Genomic DNA, 27,724 nt, shown 5'->3' on the forward strand with positions numbered 1-27,724 from the left:
TGAATGCTGTGTTTTAGAGTGTAGGCAGTTTCACCGAGACGTGTAAGCACACCCTCCAACACAGAAGACCGCTGTTAATGTTGTGCTTTATGAAAGGGAGTGGGTAGCTGTGGAAATATAGTCATTTTTTAAAAAAGAGGTGACCAAGCCTTGCTGCTGAACGTCAAAGGGTCGAGATCTAACTAGTCCACTCACTACGATTGCCTGCTTATTATCAATAACGCAACAAGTGGAATGTGCTGAATTTAAAAATGGCTGTCGTCACTAGTGCATATGCTATGCATGCGCTTGTAGTTGAATGTGCGTGAGGGATTGTGACCAAACCACAAAACATGATTATTATGGACTTTGTGCACCTTGGTTTTATGTGCATGCTAGTACACAGTGCCACAAAAAGGCGATTTAATAAAGATTGTGGAGGTGTCGATACAATAGAAACATGAAAAGTGTATGTGCATGCTAGGGTGATACTGGTCATCTCTTATATTGTGGAGAGTATGTTTGTGTGCACGAGGGTGTATGTTTACTAATCGTTTGCCCACATTTGTGCGCAGACTTTTGTTACACTGTTTATTTGTGTCTTTGGTGCAGAAACGAACGTTCCGAGTGGCTTTTTGTGACATACATACCAACATTTCAGGAGAGCAAAGTGGGAGATTAAAAAAAAAATCGGGACAATGGGACTTTGAATCGGGTTAACGGCATGTATGGGCTTTGGAAGTGTGCTGCTGTAGGATCGGACATTTGAAACGCAAATGCACGTTTTTTTCTTACCTTTCAGAAGCATGGAGCATAAGGCAGGCAGAGAGGGTGATGCAAGTGTTGGCACTGGCCTGGTTGTTGGCAGTGCATGCATGAAACAGCCCCCCCACTCCCCAAGTAAGTAGCAGGTCTTTAAAAGACGATTCCCTTGTTAATTATGTCTAGTGTCCAGAAGAGTTCGGGACAATCGACCTCACATAAATGAATACCAATGACCCAGAGGGGAGAGGGCGTGATTAACGGCGCATTTCAATGGCCCAAAATGCGGATTTTTATGTTCCATTGATTTTTCACGATCAATAGCTTGTATCTGCATAAATAGGCTGCACTAGCACATATGGAAATATCTTTATTTATGTTATTTGTTCATTTTGAAGGTGTCCACGACCACGTTGCCAACGGCAAGCAGTAGATTTATTACTGGTGCATTCAAATGAGATATTACAATTAGAAATAGAGGATTTAGACGGTGAACTGCATGAATTGTGTTTAGTGTGGGTAAAGCACAGCTCGTCACCGTGTCCAAGCCTTTCCCATGGAAACAGAGAGAAGTAACTGGGGAAGGACTATAATAGTTTTGCTACATATAAGACTTTTTTTCCCTTTTTATATTTATTTTATTGGTTTTAAATTCTATAGATCTACAGTGCATTTATCAAATACACGCTTAACAGAAAATCTCTTTAAAGTAGATACCTCTTCAGCTGTTGATAAAAACAAACCACGTAGATTTGGCGAATTTAGGAGAGTTAATGGTCGGAACATTGCTCTGCACTGTTGCACACACAACATTGTCATAATTATCATAGACCAAGCAACATGGGAAATACAAAGAAAAGTAACATTTCATGCGCCTCACAGGTCACCGACGTTTCTCCATTCCCTATTGTTCCATGAGTTGGACCTTCAAAAATATGTGAAAGAACTACACATTTTGAATTTCCATCAATTAATTCCAGCTTGTGCCTGAAACTACAAAATGTATTTGCGAGTGAGCAGGGCAATTCTAATTAGATGTATTTCGCGCCGATAAAATGCTTTATAAGAGTGAAAAAACAGCCATATTTTTGGTGCCATACTCACATGAAATAAGGGACAGCAAACAACTATTTCATTCACTTGAAATGGGACAGTGTTAGTATTGGACAAACGATAATGTTTTCTTTGTTATTGGCCCTGCGAAGGGGGTGGGTTTTGATGTTAAATGACCAACTTCTGTACCTTGACAGTTCTTCGTGATGCTGTACTGCACAATTCTTCGTTATGCTGTATTGCTTGATGTCACATCCGCCTTTTGTAAGGTCTTAAAATAAAATCAATAACATTTGTTATAAAACAAGCACTGGCGTTGCCAATAGGTTTCGCATTTGGAAAGTTGGAGCTATTGGTTTTGTAAATGACATTTTATATTTATATATTGTTATTGACAATGCCAATAACGATATATAAATATAAAATGTCATTTACAAAACCAATAGCTCCAACTTTCCAAATGCGAAACCTATTGGCAACGCCAGTGCTTGTTTCTTTTTCTTTTTTCCGTTTTGGCCTTGAAGTGCAAATATGTCTACAAACCTGTATTCTTGAATTTGAAATAAAGAGTTCTTTGAAAATGCTGTATTCCAATTCATTGTACATTGAACTGAAAATAAAATAACCACTCATGACAAAGTTAATTCGGTGCACTTCCATTACTTCAACCTCATTGGTGACACGTCTACCATTACTTTCATCTGCAATTGCAGACATGCCATTAGTTTGAGTACTGCATCAGGACCTCACTTCAATGGCAGGCAAATAATAGCTTCAAAAAGTAATATTACAATTAAACAACCCTTAATCCATGGTAAATATGTATTTAGATCTAACCTTATACCACAAAATATAAACATAATATACATTTAAATCTAGTCAGTTTAGTCATCCAATAAATATTTTTCAAAGTTTTCAAATGTCTTTAACATGCCTTTCCTGATTACGTATAATGATGTAATTAGTTGTAGAGAAAAGCACTTCATCCTCATTTTTCCATGGCATTGTGATTTTCATTGGGCATTCCAATAGTTTTTAGTTTTTTTTTTAAATAAATGTGCTTTAAGTTTGATTTAGTGCTAGGCTTAGCATTAGAGTTAGGGTTTCCTTTACTTTCCACAGGTAGGGTTAGAATTGTTTTTTATTTAGGACAAGGTGCCTGTTAGATCGGTCGGCCTTAGGGTGGTCTTTGACCAATCTTTGGCTCTCCTCCTACATTTTGCTGAATCTATTGTTGTTTACATTAGGATTCTGGGCACTTTACCACTGCTAAACAGTGCTAAAGTGCGTAGGCTCTCTGCTTAAAACATGGTAACATTGGCTTATACCTAATTGGTATATTTAATTTACTTGTAAGTCCCTAGTAAAAGAGCACTAAATGTGCCCAGCGCCGGCAAATTAAATGCTACTAGTGGGCCTGCAGCACTGGTTGTGCCCTCCCCTTAAATTGCCCTTTAAAAATGCCCCAGGCCTTCCTTTGCAGAGCCCGTGCATGCAGTTTAAACTGCATATTAACTTTGCAGAGTAGAACTTTCTCCGGGTCCAAACCTTCCTTTTTAATACATACAAGCCACCTTTAATGTAGATCCTAGACAACCTCAAGGGCAGGGTGCAGTGTATTTAAAAGGACGGACATGTACATTTAGGTTTTACATCTCCTGGTAGTGAAAAACTCTCATGTTTATTTTTCACTACTGCAAGGCCTATCTGCCCTAGGTGCATCCACATGGCATGGGGCACCAGGGGGCCCTGTAGGGCTTCCTATGTTTCCACACCCCCACACTTGTTATGACTGTCGCACTGCCATTAAAAGTGTGGTGGTGGTGAGGAAATGCGAAATATGCTTGGTGGGAATTTCGCTGGAGGCCGAATGGTGAACTGATTGAGAAAATTCACATCAACATGAGGGATACGTCAAGGGTGTCGACTTGCTCACACCCTTGTCATGCTTGACATTAACAAATGTGTAAATTCTCTACTAGGTTATAATAATGATTCCCCTTGTCTTGTGGGTTCTGAAGGGTCTGTTCTGGTATTTGCACTTTATTGCTGTTCAAGACTTCAATGGATCTCAGAATTCTACTTGAAAATGTAATTTATTTTGCATCGAGTATGGGTAGGAAATGAAGGATGATTATTATAACCTCCACAATTATTTTAAAGGGAAAATCTTAACTAATGATTTTACTCTTGAGAGAACCCATCAGTGTGATCACTTAAGCATCCACTTTTCAGATTCAAACCGTTGGAGCCTCCAATTACAAAAGTTTACTTTGAATCAGGGATTATCAGCTCTGTTGAAACGTGCAAAAAAAATCCAATTAACATGTAGAACTGAGAGTAAGTATGTACAGGGCCAAAGTGGTGAATGCAGCTTTGTAAGGAGCTAAATTATGGAGCTATTGTAAAGCTGACTCAATTAAATAAGAGCAAAAATAGATGTATCAAGGCATAGTTGATTGTCCGGAAGAGTACTCCTATGTTGCTGAACTGATTGGACTTCGATCTTCCATGTATCTCCTGTTAAATCGCTAATTTATTGGATACGTCTATGGGTGACTGATGAGCTTGAACTTTTCAGAGTAACTTTGCAAGTTATATTCTACAGCTTTGAATTATATGAACTAGCTTGGGTCTCACACATTAAAATATGGTGTGAAAAGCCAGGCCTAAGGGATTACTGGGAGAAATCCTACCAGAATCACTTGTAATGAACACAAAATTCTGAAGGGCCGATAATGCCAATGTGTCATAACTACTCCGATTTCAGAGAATGGCGGGAGCCTAGCAATTGCATCTTTATCACTTAAAACTGGATTTAGGCGTTCAGATGTATTGGATTATATTAAACCAACTACCAATATAGCACTTTATAGTAAATTGAAGTTGGGCATCTTGCCTTTGGCCGTCTTTACTGAAAGAATACCTCATTATAGATCAAAATCAAGTAAGTTCGTAATACGTGTCCTGAAAGTGAGAAACTTATGTTATTTTTCTGCAGGGCATTTTGTAAATCTAGATCTAAGTGCATTCCCCCCTTTGCAGTCTCTCAGGGATGAGAGATCGTCGATGTGCATTGAGAAACTGCAAAACCGATACATGGCCCTGTGTTATTTTTTCGGTCTCTAAATTCCTAGAGTCTGCCTGGTGAACCAGGGGGAAACATTTATCCTAGCGATATGTATTGGAGTCTTCATTTTACATCTTACCTTTATGTATGGACTCTATTAAACGATTTTTAATTAAGTTTGAATTTTGTTGCCATCAACAAAGTATAAACTAAACATTGTCCCATCAAACAATAAATAAATAAATAAATAAATAAACAAAATTATATATAATACCAAACCTTTATGCAGTCTTGGAGAGGGAGTGAGAATCATAAATGCATGCCCATTGAATAGGAAGCCAAGCAATGCTTGTACTGAACACGCTCATAGTAAGGGACTTTTTTCATGGTTCATAGTAGCAGGTCTCCCATGTTCGAGAGGGGCATGGTTGCGGTAACTGAACTCGTCATGACGTACTAAGACAGATTCTACCACGTTTGTGGACGGCAAGCTTGTAGTAAATTACTTTGTTCTTGCTTACAAGACAGGGTCTGCTGTGCTTGTGAGGTGCATACTTGCGTTAAATAAATGTGCCATGTTACACGATTTCAGGTAGCGCCTTCTTTGTGCTGTCTACTTTTCATCCTTAGTGACAGAATATGGCTGAGTCACATTGGGAATGCCTTTTCACTATGTCATATGCACACTACACTAACTATACTATATTTTCTGCCACTTGGCAAGGGGGACAGCGTGATAGTGGCGGCTAGTGTGGTGGTGGCGTTCCCCGGGTTGATCCAACATTTCATCTTCTGACACATGATACATGATGCTCTAACACTTGCTACAAGCCAGCAAGTTGTCATGCTGGTAGATGCCCTATGAACTCTGAGAGGGGATAGAACAGAAGCAAAAGTGAAAACTCTTGTGCACAGTGGCTGACTATGGGTGAATGGTATGGCCGAATGACATCCCCTTGTTAATGGGAAATTACCCCTACTCTTGCCTCATTAATACGGAGTAAGCTGCCCGATCTACATCCTCTAGCTGCAGTAACATTGGAGGCCTGTGTTAGCCCAAGAGCTCCTGGGTAAGAGTGGCATGCTTGTCTTCAAAAAGGGGGGTGGGAATGGATCAGTGTAATCTGCAGGGTGAGCAACTGGCATGTGTGTTAATTATGTAGTTTTAGAAACATTAGATAGCCTATGACGGAGCAAAAAGTGTGGTCATGGCAATGTTGGGCACTATCACATTCTGCACGCCCTGGGTTGTCTTTTAGAGACAAATGTATTTCAATACTGGTTAATGAAAAGTGTGAGGCTTTGAGAGTTGTGCTTGGAGGCCCCAGAGGCAGCCACAGCTCGGGTTTTAATATGTATCTGGCTCCTCTCCCATCTTCTTTCCTCCGCATTGTGGTTTAGCCCTAGATACAGAGGCTTCTTTCTTGATGGGCGACCCGCTGGGCACTGTTGACACATATAATTCCTGACCATTAGGTGAGTCAGGTTCTCTAAGAGACCAAGCTGAATGCTGTTTTAATTTTAATTTATTCTATTTTATGTTCAATTTTCTGCGATTACTTTTACTGTTTTACCTACTCATACAGATGGGCAATTTCACTCACATTGCCCCCTGTTTTGGGTACTCACCCTTGGTTTTATTCACATACTAGCGGCACCCTCACTAGTATGCCACTGTGTTTTTGGTCACTAATGAGTGTGAACTCTGAACCTTACCTGTTGTAAATATTTCTTTTGTCTCCCAATTTAGGCAAGAAATAGTGTCAAACAGGTATCCTTTTCCTAAAATTGAATGGATTAAGATCATTATTTTGTAGACAGTAGTGTAAACTCTACTTAGGTCCTGAAGAATCGCATGTCATTGTACTATCAAGCGAGAAACATGTCGACCACACCGCTCACATTCTAGTTCTGTCTCACGCTTGGACAACTTTAGTTCCAGCAAGTACAGACTAGTTCCTGTTTTTTAATTGAAGCAAAGGGCCACCAGAATAAAATGTGCAGGAGGATACCCACATTGACTTCCTCATCACCCTGGACGTGGAGGCCCTCTATACGAACATTCCACAGAGGGCCACACTAGAGGTGATCGAAGGCATCCTGAGTGCAGAGGAATGGACCTCACCTACACCTCCGTCATTCATAATGGAGTGTGCCACTCAAGCTTTAACTGAGAACTACTTTGAGTTCAAGGGGCAATATTACCACCAAACCCAGGGAACATCCATGGGGAGTACTTTTGCCCCTTCAGTGGCTTTTCTCTACATGGCGGATTTTGAGGGCAAGATCATTCATGAACTGGCAAACCCCTACCATACCAACATCAAACTATGGAGGAGATTCACTGATGATATCTTGATCTTCTGGGTGGGTAGCTCAGATTCATACCAGGAGTTCTTTGAATGGATTAACTCCTTGAACCCCTACCTTAACTTTACTATGACAACCTCTCCTACACAGATTTCCTTCCTGGACTTAACCATCAGATTCAGGGATGGTCAACTGAGCACTAGCATGTTCAGGAAATCCACCGACCGCAACAGTCTACTCCACTTCACGAGCCACCACCCCAAAGCGCTACAGCTAAACCTACCATTTGGACAGTTCTTAAGAGTTAGACGCAATTGCAGCAACCTCTCCGACTACAAAACCCAGTCAACCATACTGTCAAGGAATTAACTGACAGGGGTTACCCTGTAAGGGAGGTGACCAGGGCACAGAAAAGAGTGCGCAACAACCACCGGGAAGCGCTTCTTGAGCACCGAACTCCAATCCCGCAAGTGAATGAGCCCATTACATGTGTCACCACCTTCACGCCAGCCTCCATTAAAGTCAAGCAAATCATTAAGTGCCATTGGCAGATCCTGAACACGGGGACTCTTCACCTAGAGACTCCCAGATTTGCGTTCAAGAGATCGAGGAATATTAAGGATATTCTTATCCAGACTAGAGCTAAGAAAGTGGGAACAGCTAAACAGACCACCTTGTGGCAACTACCACCCGTGAAGGGACACTACCCATGTGGCACATGTAGCACTTGCCCTTTCATGTCTATACACAAGACTGTCCCACTTTCAGAAACATTCACGTGGGAATTGAGGGGGCACACCAACTACAACACGACTAACTGCATCTACCTACTGGTATGCCCTTGTGGTCTACAATATGTGGGCATGACCACTCGACCCATTAAGATCCGTATCTCTGAACACAGAAGCAACTTCCGTTGCAGGAAGACAAACACCAAAATGTGCAAACACTTCTTTGAGTTGAACCACACTGTTGACTCACTGACTTGGCTGATACTTGAAGCCAATAACAGCATCTCTAAACAGAACTTATTTTTTAAAGAACAGAGGTGGATACACCGACTTGCCACAGACACACGGGGTCTGAACGAAGACATACCCTGGAGCTCGCTATAAAAAGAGCACGCCTATTAACTAGTTGGTACCAAAGGTTGGTGTCTCATGGAATGTCACCTGAACATCACTTTCATGGATCTCTTAACCAGTAGGCTTGATGTGTGGACAAATCCACTCTGGGGGTTCCAAGACATCACGGAGGACACGGCACCCAGTGTTCACCCACCCTTCACCCCAGCACACAAAGTGAACTGAGCCAGGTATTATCCGCCTTTCCCGCCATATTTTGTAACTAGGTTGAGAACCCCCTTTTTGCAACTTCTCATAAATTATGCAACTGCCATGTAACTATCATGTGACAACTGTGACCTTCCACCACCAATACGCCACACAATATGGGGCCAATTATCAAATTAGCAACCCACTACCACTATTCTCCAGTATATTAACACCAATACTGATGCACCCTTTTCACTCCACTACAAAATGGCCTCCGCACTTACTGCCCTTATCATGTGACTTCACAGAGGCTCAAGGGAAGTGCCTGGAGTCACATTGGCTGCCCCCGCCCTCTTCGCCTACTTGGAGCAAAGCCGCCATGAATGACCTTACTATCCGGTCTCAGAGGAGAGGGGTAGGCGCACAGAAACGACCATAGGAGATAGAAGTAAGTGTGCTGAATGGCGGTTCAACTGCGTTAACGTGCCCCGCTATGTGGCTCGAAATATGTGAATTTGGGAGCCTGCATCACTACCCGTTCATCTTCACCACGAGCGCTATTACTGCAGCGCGCCCGGCTCGATACTGTAGGTGTGTGTATATGGGGGGCAAGGGGAGGCTAACTGACTAGTATCGTTAGGCTCTCACTCACTGAACGTCCACCCGAGAAGCGGCTGCAATTGCCTACAAGCTTGGCGAGCTGGGCTCATTAACGACCAGTTTAACCTTAATCAAATCCGCTTTTCCGCACTGCCACGCCATGCATATTCTAAACAATCGGCGGTGCTCAACAGTAACCGGCATTATGGGCTCACGAATTAGATCTGACAAAAGTTACCGCGTTGTTCATTTTGCTACGCCGACTACCGGGACCTCAATAATTGACGCCCCACCCGGCCTCAAAATTACCGAGCCACCGGCGTGCGTGTTAATTATGTAGTTTTAGAAACATTAGATAGCCAATGACGGAGCAAAAAGTGTGGTTATGGCAATGTTGGGCACTATCGCATTCTGCACGCCCTGTGTTGTCTTTCAGAGACGAATGTATTTCAATACTGGTTAATAAAAAGTGTGAGGCTTTGAGAGTTGTGCTTGGAGGCCCCACAGACAGCCACAGCTATGGTTTTAATATGTATCTGGCTCCTCTCCCATCTTCTTTCCTCAGCATTGTGGTTTAGCCCTAGATACAGAGGCTTCTTTCCTGATGGACGACCCGCTGGGCACTGTTGACACATCTAATTCCTGACCATTAGGTGAGTCAGGTTCTCTAAGAGACCAAGCTGAATGCTGCTTTAATTTGAATTTATTCTATTTTATGTTCAATTTTCTGCTATTAGTTTTACTGTTTTACCTACTCATACAGATGGGCAATTTCACTCACATTGCCCCTTGTTTTGGGTACTCACCCTTGGTTTTATTCACATACTAGCGGCACCCTCACTAGTATGCCACTGTGTTTTTGGTCACTAATGAGTGTGAACTCTGAACCTTACCTGTTGTAAATATTTCTTTTGTCTCCCAATTTAGGCAAGAAATAGTGTCAAAAAGGTATCCTTTTCCTGAAATTACATGGATTAAGTCACACTGATACTTATTTAGATCATGTTTTTGTAGACAGTTGTGTAAACTCTACTTAGGTCCTGAAGAATCGCATGTCATTGTACTATTAAGCGAGAAACATGTCGACCACACCGCTCACATTCTAGTTCTGTCTCACGCTTGGACAACTTTAGTTCCAGCAAGTACAGGCTAGTTCCTGTTTTTTAATTAAAGCAAAGGGCCACCAGAATAAAGTTGTTTTCCGGTACCTATTGCTTCATTTTAACTCACCACACCGTCTACACTTTCCTGGCCCCTCACCCGCACTTCACCCATAGGCAGTTGGATAAAAGATCTCCGCTAAAGAGCCCCTCTTTGAGGTGTTGTCCGTTGGTGATTGCACCGCCTACCCAACGAGGAGCATTGCCTATGAAGCATGACACCTGCAAGGGTGTGTGAGGCTATTATATCCATCATATTGGATACCCACTGGTAGTTCTCTAACGAGCCCACCTCTACACACACCAGTGACCGCTTACACTCAGATTCCCCAGGAACAGCCCAGTTTCCTTTTTGATAATCTTACCAAGAGTGGCATGCTACCTTACGGCTAGGAGGAAAGTTCACCTCTTAACAAGTCACTTCTTTGTATCACTGTTTAAATGTCCTTTTTGAACTATTTGATAAATACATAGGTCAATGAACATCAGGGTTGTAAGTTATTATGCCCATGAGTGTTCGACCATAAGTAATTTAAATCCAGTTTAACAGCTTTCCAGTGGCCAGAAGTACTGGCCTATGGCTGAGGGTAGGCAAAAGACTACTGGGTGCCCTGGGCATTAGAGAATCAAACCTCAGAACCATGTGGTTATCAGGCCACACACTCATTTATTCACCCTTTCATCCTCATACTTCTACCTATACAGTCTACCCATATCTATGCATCCATGGTACAATATATCGGCCCTCACCATCAGCTACAGTCTCATCTAGTCACACTCAAGCACTCATCTGTTCACCCACATTTCCATCCAATCAGCTATTAAACCACAACAACCACCCACAGGCCTCCAACCATTTGTTTGTCTATGTGTACACCCTCACAGTTAACCATGTATCCCTGCATCCATTAAACTGGTTTTGCCCGCATGTGTGTTGTGTACCTGGATGTGTGTCTGTATGTATTGCTTGGGTGCTTCCAAACATGTCACAAAGGAACATATTATCACTTGAACAAACAAAAACTCCCTTAAAATAAGCCATGCCTATTGGGTTTGTCAATGTTTGTTTTCTAAATGAAGGTGAAATATGGTCAAAACTGAAGTATATTATAAATAGATTAATCGTTCGGCAGCCCAGGGACGCGTGTGCATCATACCACCACCTGCTATGTTTTTGCAAGGTGGGAAAGAGGTCATCTTGAGAGCAGGTCTCACTTGACAGTAATTAAATTAATGACCGCATTAGTGACATTTGGTGAGCTCTTTGTAGATTCAGCACTAATTAACAGCGCGTTGCCGCTTTGGCCTTTTACGCAAAATGCATAAATCTAATAAATAGGTAGGATAAACAACTTCAAAGTCAAACGCATATTCTTCATCCGTGGAATATTATCTCCTTCTTATTTATTAAGGTGGTATCGCATGCTACCTACCTTACAAATCTAAAAGAAATATAAACCTGTGCTGTACTCCGCTTCCCCACACGAAATTAAAAATACACCCAGCAGAATGTCTTAATACTGCTACATAAATCTCCTTTATACAAATTTTGTTGTGCCTGTGTTTTCAGATTCTGACTAGAATAAAATGCAGCGTTCACCAAATACTTACAAGGTGTAAGATTTGACGAAGATGAGCTTTATTTGAAGAAACCGGAGCGCAGGCTGTAGAGTAGTAAAAGGCCCAGGAGGCGGGACCAACTGACACAAAGTTCAACCATAAACCCAGAACATTCGTACATTGCATTTCAATAAAGAACACATGAGAAACCAATGAAAACCCATCTACTAACAGGAATCTAAAAAATGTAACAATGACCAATAGACACACAGATACCACATATCTCCCCCTTTTACACACAATACAACAACCAAGATAAGACCTCAGACTACTTGAAACAAAACACACAAAATACGATGAAACAATACCCATACATAAACACACTACCCTTGACACACGCTGCAGCATAAAAACAGAACAACTATAAATAAAAGACAACACATTAAACCATAAGCCTGCGAGGCATTCTCCTGACACTGTCCACTAATCTGTCGATCCTGACCATGACACCCCAGGAGGCAAGACCAACAGACACAGAGTTCCAATATAAACCAATAACATTCTTATATATCATTCCAATAAAAACACATGAGAGGCCAATGAAAACCTATCTACTGACAGGACTCTAAAGATCAATGACCATTAAACACACAGATACCACATGACCCATATAGACATGGCTTGGCAGTTCGGCCTGGACTGTTCCCATGAGGCACAGGGTCAGACTGATTTGCATATGGCCATGTCTGAACTGGGGTGGCAGAGTGAGCTAAAGAATGGTGATGGATTAAACCCAGATCAGTTGACTGGGGGTGAGTGTTTGATTTGCTCAAACGCTCCGTCCATCATCCCCTTTTGTATCACCCTATATAAATCCCTACCTGTTCTTATTTACTCATACTTTTTGGGGCAGATTTACAAGCAAGTGCCACATCGCGGCAACGCAATCCATTTTGCTGCGCCACGCTGCGGCACTTCCAAAGCACAGGAATGTGACATATTTACAATAATATGTGACGTTCCTGTGTTCTCCCCTGCACTGGCACACAAGCAGCTGCCATGTGCCGGCGCAGGCACCCTTGCACCATGGTGCAAGGATGCCTGTGTAATGGGGAGATTGTTTTTGTGATGGAAGGGGCACCTTCCTACACAAAAAATAATCACTACAGGCATTTTCCTCTTTCAATGCGTGCTATAGAATGCAGCACGCATTGAAAGAGGAAAATACAAGGAGAAATGAAAATATTTCTCCTCGTTGCGCCTCCCTGCGGTAGCATTCAGGCGCGTTTCCAGATTTACGATTCCTCTTAAATCTGGAAATGAGTCTGGTGCCATGGGTGTTGGGTGGGAACACCCACAGTACCACCCATGGAACGCCCCTTTCACGGAAAGTGCTGCGTGTAAAGGCGCCATATTTACAAGGACAGGAAAAGCCACGCAGGGTGGCTTTTCCTGTCCTTGTTAATATGGAGCAGTAAAATACGCCACCAGTACGTCACAAAAAGTGACATACTGGTGGCGCAGGGGGCTCGTAAATCTGCCCCTTTATTTTTAAAGTCTGAACAATGGAAAGTGAAATACAGTGATAACAGTAAAAGGTCACAAATATTATTTTTAAATTGGAAACTATGAAAATGGGTAATATAGAAGAAGTAAGTCCTAAAAACGGCAGCCTTAATTAGACATGGGCATTGACAACGTTGCATGAGAGTGGCCTGCAGTCTGGGAGACATACACTGTGCCTATACAGGCGCGTGACGCAGAATTGAAGGATGTATAGGCAATTTTAACAGTTTCAAAATCGAGGATGCTGGTACCATGAACAAGACAGAGATAATTATCTTGGATATTTTTAAAAGACAAGCACGGCATATAAACACATTAATTGAATTTAAAGTGAGATGCTAGGGGCTAAACTAGAAGAGACCGCCATCTCTACATGAGTGTCCTCATAACCACGAAGCATATTTAGTATCCATTAATCATGGCTCAGGAGATGGGTCATCTTTCGTAAATGAGTATGAATTTCTGCAATTGCAGTTCTGTTAGGCCTCTGGTGCCTTCCACTGAAGCAAAGAGGGGCCAGATGCTTATGCTGGACATTTGGAAGCCACTGCTGTACACAACATACGACTTATTTAACAATAAATACTGAGTATTGGATTTTCCTTGGAAATGTGTCCAACACTAAATTTGCACTTTGTTAGACGTGCAGCGGTTCTTAGCCTGTGGCCTGGGGGTCCATGACGGTAGGGGGTCCGCGACTGCTTGGAAACTTAAATAATAATAATAAATGATATATGAAGAAGCAGAATGAAAAACTGGACATTTGCAAACATTCTGGAAGCAATTTGAAATTAGAGGCTGAAACTTGAGCAGGTAGTCTCAGATTGATTCACAGGACAGTGCAAGAGCATCAAACAGACTGTAGTATGCAAGATAAGTGGCCCTCACTTGAATTTAGAAAAGATCCAACCTTCCAATAAAATAACATTTTATTCTCTTGTATTTGTTTGTCAATACAATAAAATATTTCAACATTTGTGTATTGTTTTGCAAGTTGAAATCACCGACTAAATGACTCCGTGTGGGTCCCCAGGTTCCAATAATGATTCAGTAGGGGGCCTCCAACTCCAGTAATGATTAAGTGGGAGTCCACAGAAGTCAGACGGTTGAGAACCCCTTTGCTTGAGAATTTGCAGAGTTAATGAAACAAAAGACACAATGCAAAAACAAGATCATATTGCTGCCAGCAAACAAGCAGTGGTTGTAAATAAGTCAATAGCTGCTTTGACAGTAAATAGTGAACAGTGAACCAAAATTTATGAACTCGGAACTTTTGTTGGTAAAAGAAATGTAATTTATGTAATTTATGGCATATGCTGTTCGTATGAGCATTTGAACTCTGAGCACGTGTGCTGTGTCGAGGGTGCTCTCGTCTAATACAGTATGCAATGTACATGAATACATTACATGATAAGTAACTAAATGTGGTTACTGTGAAAACGTTACAGTTATTTTATAGGACACGAATTTGATAATTTCGATACATTGCCTGAGGAATGTAGATTGGAGGAAAGCTGAAAACAATCGTCTTTCTCAGACCACATCAAAAATGGGCAATCACAGAAAATGTGTTTCCTAGGAATGTTAATAAAAAATGAACTAATAGTAACCAATACTGATCCACTATATGAATGCTATCAAGCTTATCTAAACCACGCAGTTTTATGTACATATACTTAGTGATATACACTCATGTTTGTGTATCCCAAGTACTTTAATACTCATTCCATTGGAACTGGCAAATGTATATGAAATGAACAATATTATGTTAAAAAGCAAACATACCTGTGGATGAGTCAACAGTAAACATGGAAGAAAGCTCTCCTGTCAATAACTGGTATGTCACTTGCCCATATGCCCCAGAGTCCTGATCAGTGGCAATGACGCTTAGGAGCTCCGTTCCGGGTTGCGTGTGACTGCTCACACTGATCACATACACAGATGGATCGAACACTGGGTGATTATCATTGATGTCTTCTATCACAATATGCACAAAGGCCTGGGAACTCAAACCACCCTGTGGAAAAAAACAAGCATTGAAAGAAAAGATGAGCAGAATGAGACACTGCATGAAAGCACGAGTAGCGACAACATTGGCCATAAACTGTACTCTTTAACAATATATTACACTGAAATTGAACATTAAACCACACGTTCACCTGGTAGAAACTGTGGTTATACATTTTGGAAAATTGTGCATTAAGTCATGTAATTGTAGGGTACATTTCTTGAAATACAATTTGTTATGTAATGGGATTTTGATGTTTCGAAAAGCATATTATGTTATATGTTATAGAGGATTTGTATCGTGCACTAATACTCTGGAGTGTCCTGGCGCGGAAGTGGGCTGTGGTAGAGGTAGTAGTCAGTTTGACGGTCCGACTGTATATATTAATATTTACATAGCGTGGAACCTCTATTTGAAACTAAATAAATATTGACTGGTATAAAAATGGAAAATCATTTCTTAATGCATACTGATCATACAAAATATTTGTTAAAAGTGCAGCTACTGCCACAAATGACAGCAGGTGTGACATTGTCGTGGGGTAGTTAGTCTTAGCTCTCTCTTTTAACATAGGCAGAGATAATGTTAGGAAATGGGAGGGGTGTACAACCCTAGAGTCCACCCATTACAAGGGCCATGTGAGGCTATGGGTAATATGCTGGTGTTTCCTTTTGCAAATACTGTTTTCATTGTGGCACATGCCCTAATCAATGATTGGCCTTCAGAGCTCAGGCACATCAGAGGTAAACGTTATATTTGTAGCGCTACCTGTGAGCACCTGATCTGAGTCAAGCACCCGTGAGCACCTGCTCTGAGTCAAGCACCCGTGAGCAACTGCTCTGAGTCAGGCACCCGTAAGCACCTGCTCTGAGCAAGCACCCATGAGCGCCTGCTCTGAGTTAGGCACCCGTGAGCACCTGCTCTGAGTCAAGCACCCGTGAGTGCCTGCTCTGAGTCAGGCATCCGTGAGCACCTGCCCTGAGTCAAGCACCCGTGAGCACCTGCTCTGAGTCAAGCACCCGTGAGCACCTTCTCTGAGCAAGCACCCATGAGCGCCTGCTCTGAGTTAGGCACCCGTGAGCACCTGCTCTGAGTCAAGCACCAGTGAGCGCCTGCTCTGCGTTAGGCACCCGTGAGCGCCTGCTCTAAATCAAGCACCTGTGAGCGCCTGCTCTGAGTCAGGCACCCGTGAGCACCTGCTCTGAGTCAAGCACCCGTGAGCACCTGCTCTGAGTCAAGCACCCGTGAGCGCCTGCTCTGAGTCAGGCACCCGTGACGCCTGCTCTGAGTCAGGCACCCGTGAGCACCTGCTCTGAGTCAAGCACACATGAGCGCCTGCTCTGAGTCAGGCACCCGTGAGCACCTGCTCTGAGTCAAACACCCGTGAGCACCTGATCTGAGTCAAGCACCCGTAAGCACCTGCTCTGAGTCAAGCACCCGTGAGTGCCTGCTCTGAGTCAGGCACCGTGAGCACCTGCTCTGAGTCAAGCACCTGTGAGCACCTGCTCTGAGTCAAGCACCCGTGAGCACCTTCTCTGAGCAAGCACCCATGAGCGCCTGCTCTGAGTTAGGCACCCGTGAGCACCTGCTCTGAGTCAAGCACCAGTGAGCGCCTGCTCTAAGTTAGGCACCCATGAGCGCCTGCTCTAAGTCAAGCACCTGTGAGCGCCTGCTCTGAGTCAGGCACCCGTGAGCACCTGCTCTGAGTCAAGCACCCGTGAGCACCTGCTCTGAGTCAACCACCCGTGAGCGCCTGCTCTGAGTCAGGCACCCGTGACGCCTGTTCTGAGTCAGGCACTCGTGAGCACCTGCTCTGAGTCAAGCACACATGAGCGCCTGCTCTGAGTCAGGCACCCGTGAGCACCTGCTCTGAGTCAAGCACCCGTGAGCGCCTGATCTGAGTCAAGCACCCGTAAGCACCTGCTCTGAGTCAAGCACCTGTGAGCACCTGCTCTGAGTCAGGCACCCTAGAGCACCTGCTCTGAGTCAAGCACCTGTGAGCACCTGCTCTGAGTCAGGCACCAGTGAACAAGTGCTCTTAGTCAGGCAACTTTGAGCACCTATTCTGGGTCTAGCATCCATGAGTCCTTTATCAGAGCCCTGCATAGCAAGTAATATGTCAGATTTTACTCACCTGTGCCTACGCAATACACCTACACTCACATGGCCTCGTACCTTGCCTGGCATGGTTCACCAAGACTAGTCCCTCGATCCGATGTTGTTAAACAGGTGCCCGCCCCTACTTCCCCCCGCCAGATCTTTGAGCGCACAGGACTGCCTTCTCCAAATGTTGCGGATGGCACACATCCACTTTAGTTCTTATGAGGGGCTGAGAATCAGCCCAACAGCCTTTCATACCTAGAGATCATTAACTTATGGATGAAACAAACTTGTCTATGTCTAAATGAATCAAAACAACAAGGTCATTCTCATTAGAGGTAGACCTAGTAGCGCGTTTCTAATCGTCCTAGATGTGTGGCCCAATTCCAGAGGTCACCTTGACTCCTATACCAAAAGCGAACGTATTTCCATTTCTGCCAATTATGTAGTTGTGGAAGTTGCAACCAGTGCTATCAGCTGAGGAAGGCTCTGACCCTAGTTTGCTCACTGTCCATAGTTTTTATTCTTTAGCACCCATCACACTCCCAACACTGTCTACATGAGGTCACGTAATATAGTACCATACTGTGCTGCAGCTATGGGGAAAGAGAACAAGTGGACGAAAATGTGCTTCAACTCATTGCCCTTGACTGTCTACTGACACACGAAAGGACCAAATTGAAGATCCTGTGTGCTTTTCACGACTGCTATGGAAAATTTGTTGTATCAAAAAGGAGTATGCTGTTCTTGGACAAGGGAAAGGGTATAAAGAGGAGCTTTAGGAAGGTTGTGTCCTGGTCCAAAAGTGGAGACAGGGATTATCCCTATTTGAGAAGTGGGGCCCTCACACACCCACGCCGGGTGTCATGCTTCATCATAGGTCATGCTCCTTATCAGGCTAGCGCTGCCATGTCTGACGGGCACCCTATAAGGGGCTCTTTGTCGAAGATCTTTTGTACCAAGCCGTTTGATGCAGTGTGGGTGACGGACCAAATGGTGTAGATAAAATAATGTAGTGTTGGCGTGGGAAAAGAAAGGATAAAGAATGGTAGCCAGAGGTGCTATGGAAAAACAAATTTAATCAGATGAGCCCACTGGTCCCTTTTAAAAGATTAGTAATGAGGGCCACTTAGGGAATAATGTCCAATAGTGGCTATGAGGTCGACATGTTTCTTCCCAGTATGTGTCAGACTGATCATGTGGCAGTTCTTCAGGACCAAAAGTAAAGTTCTATCTACTCTGAAATCGGACCACTAGTACACTCACATTGTTGGTCCAACAGACATCTAGTAACCTAACAGTGAGGTACCTTATTAATAGGGTGTAGACAAACCTATGAAGGGGACAGCACCTACCCCATCCTTCACCGTCTCGGAAAAATATGTCCCCTGACTTCAAAATTTAGCATGCTATTAGTAAACTGCCACGTACCTATGATTGAATAGGACCATCAATCAGCAAAAGGAAACTGGGAACAAACACAGATGCAAGTCTCTAAAGTATAATTCCACAATAGCATCAACCATCTTGCCAGGAAAATAAATGATAATTGATTTAGAGACCATCTAATATCTATCCTTTAAAACAAGCCCATTCCCAGAACTCTGTTTAGTGGGCCACCCCCACTTCTAGATGGGGGATGAACTTTCAAATAGGCATACCGACAAACAAAACCTAACAGACCCATTACATAACTGCCTTCTTCACCAACATTACATACCCCCCAGCACTGTGGTACCTGGACTACTGAGCTCATTGCTATGAGAGCAAAGCAACAAAGGCTGCATTCACAGAGACTCAATAACCTCAACCACCACTTGCATTATATTTAACAGAATGCATTGTTTTCAACACATCAGAGCGTACTGGAGGCAAAATGATAGGGCAGAACAAGAACGTTAACTAGATAAATACATAAATAAATGCATTTGAATGTAAAAACTGAAATAGTACCTTAAAACAGTATGGAATCTGCAATAGTGACACTCTCTAACTGAACAGTTACCGCATAATAAAGTTGGCAGCATATTAAGCACATCAACAGAAGCCCAGCAGCCTTGGTGAAATGTTGCCAGTACTATTGTTGCGTATGGTAGGACTTTTTGGGTAATCCATATATGTTACATACAAACCAGGACTAACTGACAACACTAAAGCTGTGTGTATGGGTAAGGCTGAGGGCCAGGAAAACTATTATTCAGAATGGTAATACTAGCTATCAAAGTGTGTGGGAGTGCCTTATTGTTTTAGGAGCATGTCGAAATTAGTTACACTAAAAAAATAATGGTTAAACAGCAGAGAGTAATCTTCCATTATCCTGCCTAGGGAAGTACGTGTTATGATTATCATCAACGGTGACAATACCCAGCTAATTTATTCCCTCTCAGATAACATCATCTCCACCAACTTCAAACAATGCATGACCAGCATGGCCAATTAGATGAACGAAAGCTGCTGCAAGCTCAACACTGACAAAACTGAAGTACTGATCTTCTGAAATAAAAGCTCGACTGCACATGATGGCCCTCTGAACTTAGAAACATATGTACCCCAACCACCCATGCTAGGAAAAGAGAGCTCAACTTGCTTCCCATCCAAAAGTGCTGCCAGTTTAGTCTTCTCACACACGCATTCAAGTCACTACACAACACGGGACTCACATATCCCAATCACCGGCTTAATTTCCACCAACCCACCAGATAACTTAGCTCAGCATCACTCTCACTTGTACACACACCCTGCATCTACAGAAGCTGAACTGGAGGTCTGTCATTCTCCCACCAAGCTACCAAATTATGAACCACCTCTGCCAACACATCATGGCCTCTTCCTCACAGTTAGAATTCCGAAAGAAGCTGAAGACCAGTCTTTCAATTAGACTTTCAATTAGAAATCTTTCAGCTACTGGACTCAGAGAAACCCGACATACTCTTCGTGACGGAAACATGGCTCACTGCGGAGTTGACCCCAGACATTCTTGTGGCAGTGCCCCCGGGCTACTAAATTCTCCAAGCCAACAGATCCTCTGGGAAGTCGGGAGGCAGGGTCGCAGCCATCATCCAACATTCACTCAGGTTCTCTGCCTTAAACGCTGCTAGCATACCCTAAGTTGACTGCCTCATCTTAAAACTTGAATCTTCCCTGTCCCCCTTTATTTGTGTCCTTGTCTACCATCCCCCACAACATATGCCTAGTTTTCCCTCTCTGTTCGGCGATATGTTATCCCAATTAATAATAATAACTAAAAAATATTGATCATCTGCGATTTTAATTACTGGCCCACAGATGTAAGGGAGAGCTGTTGCTCCTCTGGCTTCACTGACCTTCTATCCGGCATGAACTGCATTCAACATATACAGTCAGCTACGCATGTTAAAGGACATGTCCTAGATCAAGTTTGGACGTCCAATCTGGATATTACTCAACCCCTTATCTGTCCGTGCCCATAGTCAGATCACTATATTATTACGTTCTCTCTGCCTATGCTCTCCATACAAAACAGGCCCTCATTGGGAATCACATGGCTTGAAACTGGAACAGGGCCAATCTTAATGAGTTATACACCCTACTCAGTGCCTCTTCCCCCGTTGAGCAAGACTCCTTAGACAGTCAGGCCATTAGTATTAAACACTGGCTTGAATCAGCCAGTGACATTGTTGCACCATTTAGATGAATTAAACTAAAACGCCCCCATGACGCACAGAGATGGTTCTCAGATGAATAAAAAAATAAGAAACTCATCCTCAGGCAGGCCGAACGCAGCTGGAGGCGAGACTATGCCCCTGGTAAAGAAACTTTATTTATGGCTCGGCTTAAAGACTATAAACAAGCTATTCTCCAGGCTAAAACTTCATATTTCTCCCTGAAGATTACCGACTCCGCTACCAAGACAAAAGATATATTTTCTAAAGTTGAGGAGCTTTCACACCCTGATATTGTGACTATTAAACCCCTGCCCTCTCAAATTCTCTGTGACTCCCTCAACTCATTCTTTATGGATAAAATTGCTAAGATTAAAAGTAGCATCCCTTCTTCCACACCACCCTCTATTTCTGTACCTATTATTAGAAACTCTTATCTAGTGGACCAGATACCCCTGGTATCCGAGGACGAGTTCTTTGCTCTTCTAAAAAAGGTAGGCTCTGGCTCCCCCACAGATTGTTGTCTTCCTTACATTTTACGAGAAGTTTTCACCTCCTGTCCCAAACCCCCTCTGGAACTCTTCAATAACTCTCTCAGACTTGGCTTGGTCCCCGATTCCTTTAAGATAAGCAAAGTTGTTCCCATTCTGAAGAAACCTACTGCTGATCCCTATTTAATGAGCAACTATCATCCCATCTCGCTGCTCCTTTACCTCAGTAAGGTGCTTGAGGCCCATGTCACTAACTTCCTCAGTTCATTCATTGAACGCTCCCAGTTCCTTGACCCGCAACAAGCTGGCTTTAGGCCAGCTCATTCTACTGAGTAAGTCATCCTCTCAGTTATGGAGGAACTTAGGAGGGGAGCGGATCTTAAGACCAGCCAGGCCTTAGTGCTCCTGGATTTGTCGGCTGCCTTCAACACAGTCGACCATAACATCTTAATCGATCGTGTCGGCGACGCCGGCATCCAGGGGCCGGCCCTCAGGTGGATCTGCTCTTTCCACAGCAACCGACACCAGGCCGTCCGCCTTTCCAACTTCTCTGCGGAAAAAGTTACGCTGACGTGTGGTGTCCCTCAGGGATCCTCCCTCTCCCCCTTCTTTTTACCTGTACCTGACTCCCCTCATTCGGTCCCTACGTGGAAGCAAGGTCACCACTTTGAACTATGCAGATGACATCCAGCTGGTTTTCGATATCGACTCCTTAGACCACTCAATCCATAATTTCCAGTCCACCATGTGCCTCATCAGTAATTGGATGGAGGCCAATCATTTAAAACTCAACCCCGACAAGACTGGGTTAATCCTGACCGGAGGTACTTCCAACCCGCGGAATTCTAACTTTTGGCCCCCCGCCTTGGTTCCCCTCCCTGCCCTGTTGATTCGGCAAAAAGCCTGGGGGTCATAATTTGTAAAGACCTTTCCATGAAGCCCCAGATTAGCGCAGTGGTATCTTCCTGCTTTTTTCATGTCCGCAGAATTCGTAAGATCTCCCAATTTTTAACTACGGAGGCTCTAAACCTGGCTCTTCTGGCCCTGGTCATCTCCCGTATCGACTATGCCAACTCACTCTACGTTGGCATTCCCGCTTACCAGCTTCGTCGTCTGCAGCTGGTACAAAATCAGGCTGCTAGACTCGTTTTACATCAACCGAGACACCATCATGTCCGCCACTTGCTTAAAAGCCTTCATTGGCTCCCAGTGGCTTAACGCAGTGAATTTAAACTAGGCTGCATCACTTTTAAAGCACTGGCCGGCCTTGGTCCAGCCTTTATTTCTTCCTTGCTTCACCGCTATCTTCCTTCTTGTAATCTTCATTCCTCCCACCTGGCTCTACTCACAATCCCTACTTTTATCCGTAAGAAACACAGTGGCCTCAGATTCTCTTTTCTTGCCCCCTCCTGTCGGAACTCACTTCCTTTGGAACTTAGATCAACCACTTCCTATACCCACTTTAGATCCCGTCTGAAAACTCTATTGTTTTGCCGGACCTATGAGTAACACATTATCTGTCCATTAACCTTCACTGCTGACTTTCTGCTTCTCCCCCGCTCACAGCGCCATGAAACCGCTTGGTGTGAGTGCGCTTTAGAAGTAATTTTAACATAACATAACATAACATTACCCATAGTAACAGTATTGACATATGCTAACCTTGAAGGTCCCTTCTTTCGAAGAATGGATATTAGCACAGTAGTTGACTTGGACTGGGCTTACATCTTTTGCAATATGTACTGTTAAATTTTAAATGCATTCTTCTAGCGATCTGTAGTAAAAGGCTAAATGTGGGTTAACCTTGCTACACTGTCATTTTTCTGGTGAGCCCATACATTTAAATCTTCTTACACAATCAGCACCTTTATAAAGAGATTGCTGGTCTACACTCATCAAGGTCATTCCAAGTTCGTTTTTTTTATTTTTTTTAGAAGGTGTTCAATTGTATTACAGGTATGGTCCAAGATTTTAAACATGGAATGTTTTGATAAGCACACACATATGGCAATGCATCATCTCTGTTCTTTAAGGCAGTAGAGATCACGACAAGACAGATACTAGAGACTTTTATTTCGGGTACATAACAGCAAATCTCAAGGAATTCATTTAAATCATGGCAAAGTGGTCTGTAAATATTCCATTCCTTTTGTGAGTTTAATTTGAATGCAATTGGATTGTTTGTACAATTAATCTTCTAAATGTGTGCACCAGTGCCAGGCTACAACAAAGCACATTGTGATAACTCAGAAGGTGAACTAGCTGTTCTATTCTGACAAGAAAAGAACAGATTATTCTGGAATCTGCGAGTCTGAACTTTTTTGTTCCATTTCTAAGCAAGGAAACCAAGGGGCACATGTTCTATTTCAGTATCTGCTAAAGAGAGCTGCCTCAAATAATTAAAATAATAAAGGTAAATGGTTTTCGTTCCATAGACAATTTAATGAAGTTAGTATTGTCTGGTCTACACAGTCAAAATTGATACTTGTATAAAAATGTAAATTGATACTTGTATAGCGCACTACTCACCCACAAGGGTCTCAAGGCGCTTGTACGAATACCGCTGTGGAACCCATCCTGGCTTTCCATGTGAGGCGTCCACTCGTGGGTACCCCCAAGGTGGAGGCCAGGCATCCTTAGCGTTGTGGGGGCCGTTGTGGAGATTAAGCAAGCTATTGCCCAGAGTTGCAGAGTGTGACTCCATGATTGGAATAGGCACAGAGGCGAGAATTATCAGGTCTGTGGAATTTTGAGCCCAAGACCCGCTGAGGCGGGGATTCGAATCCTGGTCCCGGGCTAGACCTCTGCATCAGGGTCTGCCGCTCTAATCATTGAGCCACACTTCTCCACACAGTCAACAAGTTACGCACATGTTACCTGCACGAGAATATTATACTTGGTTTATTTGCCACTGTAAGAGCAAGTTGTGATAAAATAAATATATTTGACATCATTAGGAGTGGCCTCTTAATTCTGATAGGGATTTCTACAAGCAGTTACCAGCCACTTTGGATTCATGAGATCCGGGGAACACTGCAAGTCTACTAACGTTCACCCAGATATCTCTGGGTAAACAGTCCAGCCCAAAATTAGGAATCACAAGAGGAATTACACCCAGATTGTCTGACTCCCCCAGTTATTCCTCATTTCTCATTTGGCCATTGGGGGACCCTCAGGGGCCAATTTGTAGTGGGCTAGGTTCTTACTATCCTCAAACATACTGGCAACCCCCAGTATCGGTACCTACATGGGGAAAATCCTGCCTGGTTACCAGGCCATCCATAATGAGGACCTCAGTCAGGATGTTGTGTCTTAGGCCGACCCAACAAATGCTTAAAAAACATGGATAAATAGTGCATTTGCAGCACAATTTCAATAAAAGAAATGAATGTACAATTGGTGATACTGGTAGTTTTCATAATATTTCGTCACATCATTTACCTGCCAAGTATATTCTCAATCATATATAACATAGAAGTAGAGTGGAAGGGGTGAGTGGAACAATACAAAATACACAAGTCTCACATCCAAAGACAGGAGAGATACACATTTTATAAATGCATATAGCAGTGCTAGCACTAATGTTTATGGCACCTGTGAAAACAAACTTAATATCTATCTGTATCATGATCATATACTCGTATGAAATGCAACCACAAATTAGTAACCGCATATGTAATGCTGAATGCATCAACTATTTAATCAAATATATATATTTTTTAATTAGCTTGAAGCTTTCTGTGACATTGGAAATGCTTGTAATCATTCATGGCTCTTGTAGTCCTGGCAACCGTAAAGCTCAATGGTGTACCTTGCACAGTTTTCTGCTTCTTTGTAAGTAACAATTTTCAGTCATGTGATCATGCTTCAGTGACTTCTATTGTGAGAAATGTATATATACTAAGGTAAAGTTTCAATTTTCAGTCATGTGATCATGCTTCAGTCAGTGACTTCTATTCTGAGAAATGTATATATACTAAGGCAAAGTTTCAGATTTTTCTACCCATGACCACACCAAGACTTTCAAAATCGAGAAATGTGTCAATTTCATTCAACTTTTTGTGTGCATATAATAGAATGTGTTTGGTCATTGAGGTATGTAGGATCTACAATTAGGCCTTTAAGCGAAAGATGGACATAACATTTACATTATATTTGAAATAAAGACCTGGGATCTCCAATCAGCAGACATTTTTCTGAACAATATAGTTAGATGGAAATTAATTGGATTGTGTTATTTGGGACTGATCATGTTTGAAGTTAATATGGAGGGGGATATCGAGAACATAGACTTAGAACACAGGCAAGGAGTTTCATACCTAATTTGAGAATTATGTGGGTTGTAAATTGTGGTTGCTAGTTTTGGAACAGCTCACTATATTGCAGCCCTTTCTCACAATATAACAAGTCACTGGTACTTCTTGTTTGAGGACAATATTAAGTTTATTTGTAGCATACCTTTTTGAATGGTGGTTTAGATAATGAGACTGTAGAACTCATTGCACTAAACCTTGTAACACAGATAGGGTCAATGAGGAGATGCATGTCCAGATAACTGTGGTTAGCGCTTCTGCTTTAAGCGCTATTTTACAGTTTATTTATTAAAAAATCATAACTCTGATTCTACTGATTGGGTTTTTGTTGTTTTGGTCTTGTTTTATTAATCACATTAAGCTCTATTTTCTTCCCTGGTGTGGGATATTTTTGTATGTTCTTTTCACTGTTTTACTGTTTGCACTGTTGCACAAATACTTTGCATATTGTTTCTAAGTTAAGCTTGAGAGCTCTTTGCAGAGCTGCCAGGGGGTTGAGCACAGGTTAGTCTGGTGTTTGCTTGTGCCTTACCCTGACTAGGATTTTAGTTACTGCTTGACCAGGGCTCACACACCATTCAACCAGTAACCCAATTTCTAACAGTGTCTTACATTGTTAATGAGTTTATTGATTTTTGGTACTATGTATGATTTGCTGTATATTTTGCTTTAATTATGTTAAACGTTTGGCATTTTATGCATAAGTTCTCCTTTTGAGGTCAAATCCTACTCAAAAGTCTTCATGGGGACATGCAAACAGCTGACCTAAGAATGCACCCGGCCCATTGGTTAATAGTTGCTCTCCATATTGTCATTCACTTTTTATTACATTCTATGTGTTTAATTTGTTTGTTTTGTCTTGTCCAGCTAGTGTTTGTCTCTCCCGTGGAACACTGCTTGTTTACACCTCTATTACTGGCTGAGCTGTACCTCCACCAGTGTCCACTTTTCGCAAACTATTTTTTTCTCCGTGAGAGTGCATTTGTTTATCATCCTTCATCTCCATCATTTGCTTTTGGCCCCCACTTCTTTCATCTTACTTAGCCCACAACACTATCCTTTTTTTGTGCACTGTGCATCAAATAGTAGACTTTGAGTTTGCAAATTGAGGCAGTATTGAATTGTTGCGGTAAAAGCTTGATCTCACCCCATGTTTCCCAAGGAGAATATTTTTTATTGAAAATGTGATCACTTTTCTAGTTCTGTAATTAACAACCCAAATAAGTTCTAGGTGGGGTTTCAGGGTGACCGCATGTGTCCTTATACAAGCTATAATGCATTGTTTTTCTGAGGCAGCAGCGAGAGCAGCTTCTGTTGGCTGAGGTTTCTATTTTTAAGGGTGTCAGGTTTCTAGGGGTAACTGTGAATGCATTTGTAAGGTGACAATTCCCTCCACAGCAGCTGAGCTCAGTAAACTCTCTTCAAAGGTGTACTTCTGGTTACTAAAAAACATATCTCATATATTTGTATAACAAGCATTCATCCCCCAGGGTCTCTTGGGACTGAGGATGTATTTATTGTTGCTTAAGCCCATGGTACTGATATATGAACCTTACAAGGTTGGAGGGTAGTGTGGGTCTGCTGGGATTCGAACGTGTCGCAATGCAGGCAGAAATGTTTACTTGAAGTTTGGAACTGGCATTTGTATTGCTCTGTACGATATTGTTTTCAGCCAGCCTTCTTTGCATTGCTTTTGATACTAACTCAAAACTCACATGGCAGACACTACCATATTGTGAAAGAGAAGACAATTTAATTATTTTTTTAATTAACAACCTAAAATTCTCTGAGTAAGCCTGATTCTCTCTAAAATAACATGAATCCTAATTCAACGTCT

General features: G+C 42.6%; 1 protein-coding gene across 1 annotated transcript in view; it reads right to left on the reverse strand.

Annotated features, from left to right (window-relative positions):
* Positions 1-27,724, reverse strand: part of DCHS2 (dachsous cadherin-related 2) — a 932,357-nt gene that overhangs the window by 486,771 nt on the left and 417,862 nt on the right. Inside the window, exon 4 of the mRNA XM_086962326.1 lies at positions 15,120-15,351. Coding sequence (XP_086818452.1) covers positions 15,120-15,351 — 232 coding nt within the window. The remainder of the gene's footprint in view (positions 1-15,119; positions 15,352-27,724) is intronic.

The sequence above is a fragment of the Lissotriton vulgaris genome, chromosome 3_1 (genome assembly GCF_964263255.1).
Source record: "Lissotriton vulgaris chromosome 3_1, aLisVul1.2, whole genome shotgun sequence".
Taxonomy (NCBI): domain Eukaryota; kingdom Metazoa; phylum Chordata; class Amphibia; order Caudata; family Salamandridae; genus Lissotriton; species Lissotriton vulgaris.